This window comes from Adiantum capillus-veneris, unplaced genomic scaffold, assembly GCF_014529385.1.
Source record: "Adiantum capillus-veneris isolate H3 unplaced genomic scaffold, ASM1452938v2 Hic_scaffold_410, whole genome shotgun sequence".
Classification (NCBI taxonomy): Eukaryota; Viridiplantae; Streptophyta; class Polypodiopsida; order Polypodiales; family Pteridaceae; genus Adiantum; species Adiantum capillus-veneris.
The window spans coordinates 40,521-47,838 of NW_028221507.1; the positions used below are offsets into that span (position 1 = coordinate 40,521).

Here is a 7,318-nt window from a genome sequence, read left to right on the forward strand (position 1 = left end):
GAACCAAGAAATAGTCTTGATATTTTATGTAAATCTTATGGACTTTGCGATCACACCTCGGTGGTGGTCAGCATATTTTGTATATTCATCTTATAGGACTGTGCCCGTGAAAGATTATTTTGATAGAACTTGAGAGAAATGAAATGAAATGAAATGATATATTAACGTCTACAAAAGGCCAAAATGACCTATGAGACCAAACTGATTACAATGGTGAGTCTAGTACCAAGTCTGGGTACAAAAGAACTAGATACTACTACTAGAATCCATCCTCATCTGCACTCTGGATATCAAGAGAGTATGGCTCAAATCCTCTGCTGTAGTCTTCGTCGATGCTCTGTAGCCCCTCTCCTCAATTGTGGCCATCTAGATATCCGTAGCTCTAGTGCTCGGTCGATGAGAGTGCCGGGAGTGGTCGAATGAGTGTGGGCCGAGCTCTGCAATGACGACGACTACTCTGGCTGTCCCATATCTAGTGAAAAGAAATCTGTAATCTGTCTCTGGGACTGTCTCTCTCTTATCTTTCCCCAGTAAAGTGTCTCTGCAGTGTGAGAGAGAGAGAGAGAGAGAGAAGAGAGAGAGAGAGAGAGAGAGAGAGAGATTTGCAGTGCATAGAAGACTTTGAGGGCAACATTGACGGTAGTAGTGAGGAAGATGAAAATGCTAGAGATGACATGCAAAGAGGCTTGCATACTGTTGGTTCTACATCCAGGATATCAAAACTGGGTCTACTGGAAGTAAGCCTTTTTCTGAAAGCATTAAACAATGGTGCCATCATTTCAAATGAAGTTGACATTTAGTATGTCTTGCAGTATGTGTTGCGATTATGCATGCTTCAGACTCGAGAAGAGAAAAATCATTGGGAGATATCTGATGAACGAATTTGTATGTTTTTCTCTGACCCAAGGTAAGAATAATTGGTGTATGCTTGTTCAATACTAGAAAATTGTCATCATTTTTACTTTTGCAGATATGTGAGTGAGCCTATTTCCAATGTTCAAAAGACTAGTGGAGGTAGAGGTATGGACATTGTTAAGCTAACACCAAATCAGAAGAAAAAGTCATCAAGTGACCCTTCAATTCGAACACCTTCTATTGGGTCCACTCAACAACAATCAAGACGGTTAAGCATAACAGAGATGTTCTATGATTTGCAAGTTGACAGTCCTGCTAAGCTGGGAAGAGATGTGACAAAATCGTGAAGAAAGAATACCTTTTACAATAACAAGTTCTCTTTTTGAGCCAGTGTGGCTGGGACCACCATTTTTGTGTGCACATTAAACGTCAATTTGCTAGGCAATGCTATTTACGACCATCCTAGCGAGAAATTGTTGAGCTTAGTGCTTAGCAATATGCTAGCTATATAGAAGAAAATCCATGGAACTTGTTTTGCTCTCAACATGGTAAAGGCCTTGGAAGCTTTTACTGTAAGGGTTCATCTATATTCAAATCCCTTTACTCCACATTAGGTGACAGAATTTCACTCAAATATCCCCTAAATTTAAAGGGCATTCCAACATACTTTGTATATCGTCCATGGCTGGGTTGAATGAAACTGAAGACTGCTGAATGTTCTCATCATGTACGCCAAGCTCCGCACTCATTTTTGAAAAGTGGTTGAACATCAACATATTTATTTGATGATTTTACAAACCAGCAAACACCCACGCCCCCCGGGGCAGCAGTCCTTTTAACCTCAAAATTATCATCGTATTGAAGGGGCATGCATGGCAGCGATAGGGGATTTGCAGGTTGTGGTGCTGCTGCATTTGTAGGTTGTGATGACCAACTATGTATGCTGCATAGGGTGTGGCCAGATGCTACTGGTGAATAGAAACATAGGTGTTGCCCCAACCTCAAGGTTTGCTCCAGAGTCATTAATTGCATAAATCTTTGTGCATGCATGATGGGCAATGGTTTCCTTTGCCCTCGCCGCGAGGCTCCAGTCACAGCTCAGCATGCTTTGAGTAGCCTCACTAGCCTAATAGGTTGATCAAGGCTTTAACAATGTGTATGTGCATGCTTTGAGTAGTTTCACTAGGTTGATCGAGGCTTTAACAATGTAAAATATGATCTCTCTCTCTCTCTCTCTCTCTCTCTCTCTCTCACCTTTGTATTAGATCCACCACGTTGTGACTTTTTGGTCTCATAGGTCACTTTGGCCTTTTGAAGACCTTAATATAATATTTCATTTCATCTCTCTCTCTCTCTCTCGTTTTTTACTACAGTAGTTTTTGATATAGTAGACAACAGTTCACTCTTTTGATCATGACTTCTTCATCTGAACTCCGATTTTCGAACTTCGATTTCGGTTATCTATAGCTTCAATCGAAGAGCACGATGCCCTCTACTATGTAAAGACATAAATTTTCAAAGTTATAAAAGGTGTTTCTGTTACAGCATTTTTGAAGTGAACAGGTTCGGGAAAGTTGACTCTCATCTCTTATTTTACACACAATGTCTTTCAGCACTCACAAGGCTTCTTCTTCTTCAACAAGGTTCACAACTATTGTGGAAAATGATCCAAAATCTTCTAATTGTGGAGATAGTAACACAACCATTCAACCGACGACATCGAAAACTATGATCATGACATATTTGGTATCGTTGCAAGAGATCGTAAACAAACAAGGCAAAGACTTATTGACACTTGCAATGGAAAATGGCACGTAGAAAGTACTTGTGATTGAAAATGAGAATCCGAAGTGGACACTTGAGATGCAAACAATATGTTTGATATTACAATTTGAAGAGGAAGTCAAGAAATATAAACGCTCTCTTATAGACTTGAATACTTTAAAGGAGTGCAGGAGCAAAGTAGAGCATGATCATGGATTGAAAGATGAGAAATTTGACACCATGAGTCATGATGTATGTCACATGAAAAATATATGCACAAACAAGTCTTGGATTGATGTATGTGGTAACAATGTGGTTCTCAATTTCTCAATCATGCAAGTTATAGCTCAAACAAAGAATGTTGAGAATGTGGATGTGGAGGAGATCAAGGAACGGGAGCGACCTTCCAAGAACATTATTATTTGTGGAATTCTCGAAGAGAAGTTAGAAACACCTCCTTCTTTTGCAATTGTTATCGAAGATTTTTTTAAAACTCACTTTGACATGTCTGGAGTTATAGTCTATGGAACATATAGAGTGAGTAAGCAAGGAGCTCTTCGCCTGGAAGAACGATCAATTGTATGCATCATGTCGGATGAGACCAAACGAAAAATTATCCTTGATAATAGTTGGAACTATTTGAGAGATACAAAATGTTTTGTATGAAAAGATTGCACTATTAAGCAACAAAATATGTGTCGCAAGCATGATGAAAAGAATAAGAAAAATAAAGAGGTCTCTCACGAAGCAAATGTGCTCGAGAAGGAGGCAAGTTCCTCGAGCAAATAGAGATACGTGACATATGAGGCCGAATTACAATTGAAATATGATTTTGGATTGCGATGGATACCCATGGAATGCGGGATTAATATTGATGAACTAACAAGTAAAGCCAATGTTGTACTTCTTGTTGAAACTTGGGAGCATGATACACAAAGAATTAATGGCTTGGAGGATTACAATGTGCATTCATTGATGTGGTCAAAGAATATTAAGCAACGAAGAGGGCAAGGAGGGGTAGCATGTATAGTTAAGAAAGGATTGGAAGACTTTGTATCAATTGTGAAAGATGACAAGTATAAACGTTATGTATGGTTGAAAATTATGACTCAAAAAAAGAGCATCCATTTTTTGTCATCACGGTTTTTTCTTTTATGCTTTGCATGGATAGAGATCAATCATTTTTTTATTTAGAAGAGGACTTTGCTTATTTCAAAAACGAAAGTAATGTTATTGTATTTGGGGATGTTATTGTATGTGGGGATATGAATGCTCGCACAAAAAATATTACAATATGGTCCTCAATAATTTCATATGCTATACATTTCAAGGGAGTTGGAGAAAGTTCACTTGTATGATCGTCCTTCAATGGATGAGAAAGAGCTGGATCACTATGAAAAGTTACTTTTGCACATGTGTAATAGCACGGGTATAATCATTGCCAATAGTGCACCTTTGTGGAGTAGAATCAATGGATTTACATGTAGAAAACATAATGGGACAATGTGATTGACTATATGTTGCTCTCCAGAGCTATTATATATTGCATAAAGAGTTTTATGTTTGGCCAATGGACCCCGGAATCACACTATCGGACCTTGTGTATTGACCTTGCATGTGGAGAAACAACTATGCATAATAATCTCAGCCAAAGAGAAAAGAAGTTATCATTATGTATGGATTTCAAACGGGCACCAATGTACATTGAAATGGTTGAGCAAAAGTTATGGGTGACTAAGTTTCAATATGACGAACCATTGGAAATTAAATGGGAAGCTTTCAAAAAAGTTATTTGTTCTTGTGCCGAAGAATGCTTCTTCATAAAGGGTATCAAAGATAGATCACGTAAAAAGTGGTTTGATAAAGAATGTCGAGATACTCGAAAGTCCTTGATAAAGCTTGATGCAACTATGGACAAAGACAATTATCAAAGTCATTTGCATACATACAATGCATTGATTTAAAAGAAGAGAAGAAGATGGGAAGTAAAGCAATAACTTTTTCAAGTCCAAGAAAAAACACGTGCATGTGGAAGATTTTGGAGAAACTTGAGAGACAAGCGGGTTGAGAATTTTGGTAATTTGAGTTTTATGGATATGTACACACATTGTAGGCAATTATATGAGCAACCAAATGCTGAAAAAATGTCATTTTATGGTTCACTCTTATGTATGCGATGGACTTGAAAAGTTGGTCACTCGCAAAGCGGGAGATCTGTAATGTATCATGATTAAATGAATGGAAAATTTTATCCATGAGTGGATGTGTAATATGTTCAACCTTTCACTTCAACATGGTATGCCTTATGATTGGAGTACTAATTAGGTTAAGCCTTTGCATAAAGGAGGGATGTAAAGAATGTAAATAACTATCGAACTATAATGATTGGGTCTCTTATAGCAAAGTTGTTTGGGTGTATAATGGAGATGAAATTGAGTGATTAGGTTGAAGAATGACAAGCGTGCAAAAAGACAAGCGGGTTTTCCTCGATATCATAGCACCATTGATCATCTTGTCACTCTTCGTGTTCTTATGGAAGAAAATCAGTTGAAAGGCAAGCGATTGTATTGTTGCTTTGTTGACTTTAAGAAATCTTTTGATATGATTCCATGTAACAATTTATGGAGAAGAATGGAAGAAAGTTCCAAGTGAGTTTATGCTTACGGTTTCTCGAATCTATGAGAAGGTTGTGTCAATTGTGCACGGGAAGAGGAATTTCAAAAAAAATTGTAAGCACTATTGGGTTAAATAAGGATGTCGGTTATCACAAACTCTCTTTGGTCTATGCATCGATCAATTGGAAAAAATGATACTTGACTTCATGCAAGAAGGTATTGAAGAGGGCATCATTTGCAATGCGGTAATCATGCTTTTGTTGTATGTGAATGATGTAGTGCGTCTAGCACACACTTTAGAAGATGCACAAAAGCTTGTGGTTGTCCTTAAGAACTTTTGCTTACATAGTGGGTTGATTGTAAATGAATTCAAAGCAAAGGTTATACTTGTATAAACCAACCATAAGGAGAAGCCATGCATTGTGTACAACAATGAAACACTTGAAGCTGTTGAGATTTTAAGTATCTTGGCCTTGAGGTTCCGTGCAATCACAAGTGGCATGAATGTGTTATGCGTCGTTTGGAAGCGGAAAGAGAGCATATTATGCATTTGAGAACATGTGTAATGTAGGAAACATCAAGTGTTTGGTTCTCAAGAAGTATCTTTTTGATGCATTGGTGACACCGGTTCTTCTTTATGGAGTTGAAGTGTGGGCGGAAGCATCTCAAAGTCTACTTGGAAAGAGTTTGAGAATGTCCAAAAGCGTTTTTTTACAAACTTTCTCCAAGTTAAGACACAAAAACCATATATGCTCCTACTTCTTAAGTTGGGATCTCTTCCAATTGAGGTTATGGGCATGGAAAGGGTTGTGGAGTACATGATAAAGATGTGTCAAACCCCTCACATCGACTTCCTACAATTGCATGGGAAGCAAGCAAAAAAGTTCAAAAGATGCATAAAAGCAAGATCTTAAGCAGAGGATGGATGCAAGACATAAAGAAGTGGTTTGGGAGATGGGATGCATTACACTTGCTACATGATGCGTTAATTGACTCCCAAATGAATGAAGATTTTCTACAACACCAATGTATTACGGCTTGGGAGAAATCCGGTGGGTCACGCTTCATACATTACACCACCCATATTGCTTTCAACTACAAAACCATGTTCTTTGATGAAAGAGGAAACCGTACTCACATTTACATGCTTGAGCCTATCCCCTTGTCGGCGATACACACTATCGTAGCCATTTGGCTTAGCTCCCATTCCCTTCGATGCGAGATAGGGCGTTGGGACAATGGAGAAGAGTCAAATCGTATATGCACATTATGCTCACTGTACGTTCGAGAGTGTGGGTACCACACACTACTAGAGTGCTCAGCTTTTGGTCACGTCCGAACTTGATTCTCTCACATTTTCAGCCATGACTTAGACCTACACACTTTCCTCTCCCAGCCAGAGTGTGGTCTCTCCATTGCGACTCTCATCACCACAATTTTGAAGCATCGGGAGTCACTTATCAGCCATACACATATTACATCACATGTAACTTTGGTCCCAAAGGTCATATTTGACCTCCGAGGACGATAATAAAATCTATCTATCTCTCTCTGTGTGGAAGAGGGCTTTTGACCCTTTTGTGTTACATGAATAAGTTACAAGGCCCGAGACGTCACATAAGTCTGTAGGCATCACATGATAGCCGAAACTGGCAGTGGGAAAACCCTTGGGATATATATTAATGACAACAAGCAGAAGGGGAAAATCTACCAGTGATACAAATTTACAAAGATGGGTGATACATAAAATACTAGGGGCGAAGGAGTGAGGGACAGTGATACAGAGTGTAATTGCACAGATGTTGTGGTGTTGCGAGTGTAATTGCACAAAATGTTGTGGTGTTGCCTATTGTGGCTTTTCTACCATTAGAAAATCTCTTTGTATGTAATAATAAATGGTTATGTACTAATGGAAAGCTTCTCCATAGCCTTGTGCAAGTCATCGAATGTGTTCTTGACCTAAGAATTTCAAGTAATCCATTTGAAGATTGGAGTCAAACCCAAGCTTTGATTATCTGAACAAATTGCATGGTACACATAGTCTTACACTTGATGTGCAACTTTGTGGGCCACCTCATCCAAAA

General features: G+C 38.6%; 1 protein-coding gene across 1 annotated transcript; it reads left to right on the forward strand.

Annotated features, from left to right (window-relative positions):
* The first annotated feature begins 603 nt into the window (after positions 1 to 603).
* Positions 604 to 1,583, forward strand: LOC147416872 (uncharacterized). The gene is made up of 3 exons (XM_086508006.1): positions 604 to 737; positions 813 to 907; positions 971 to 1,583. The coding sequence occupies exons 1-3, from the start codon at positions 675 to 677 to the stop codon at positions 1,200 to 1,202; spliced, it is 390 nt and encodes a 129-aa protein (XP_086364132.1). The 5' UTR covers positions 604 to 674; the 3' UTR covers positions 1,203 to 1,583.
* The last annotated feature ends 5,735 nt before the right edge of the window (positions 1,584 to 7,318 follow it).

Coding starts and splice junctions, on each gene's coding strand:
- LOC147416872 (XM_086508006.1), top strand. CDS start 675: ATGCAAAGAGGCTTGCATACTGTTGGTTCTACATCCAGGATATCAAAA. Junction 738..812: donor CAAAACTGGGTCTACTGGAA/GTAAGCCTTTTT, acceptor TATGTCTTGCAG/TATGTGTTGCGATTATGCAT. Junction 908..970: donor ATGTTTTTCTCTGACCCAAG/GTAAGAATAATT, acceptor TTACTTTTGCAG/ATATGTGAGTGAGCCTATTT.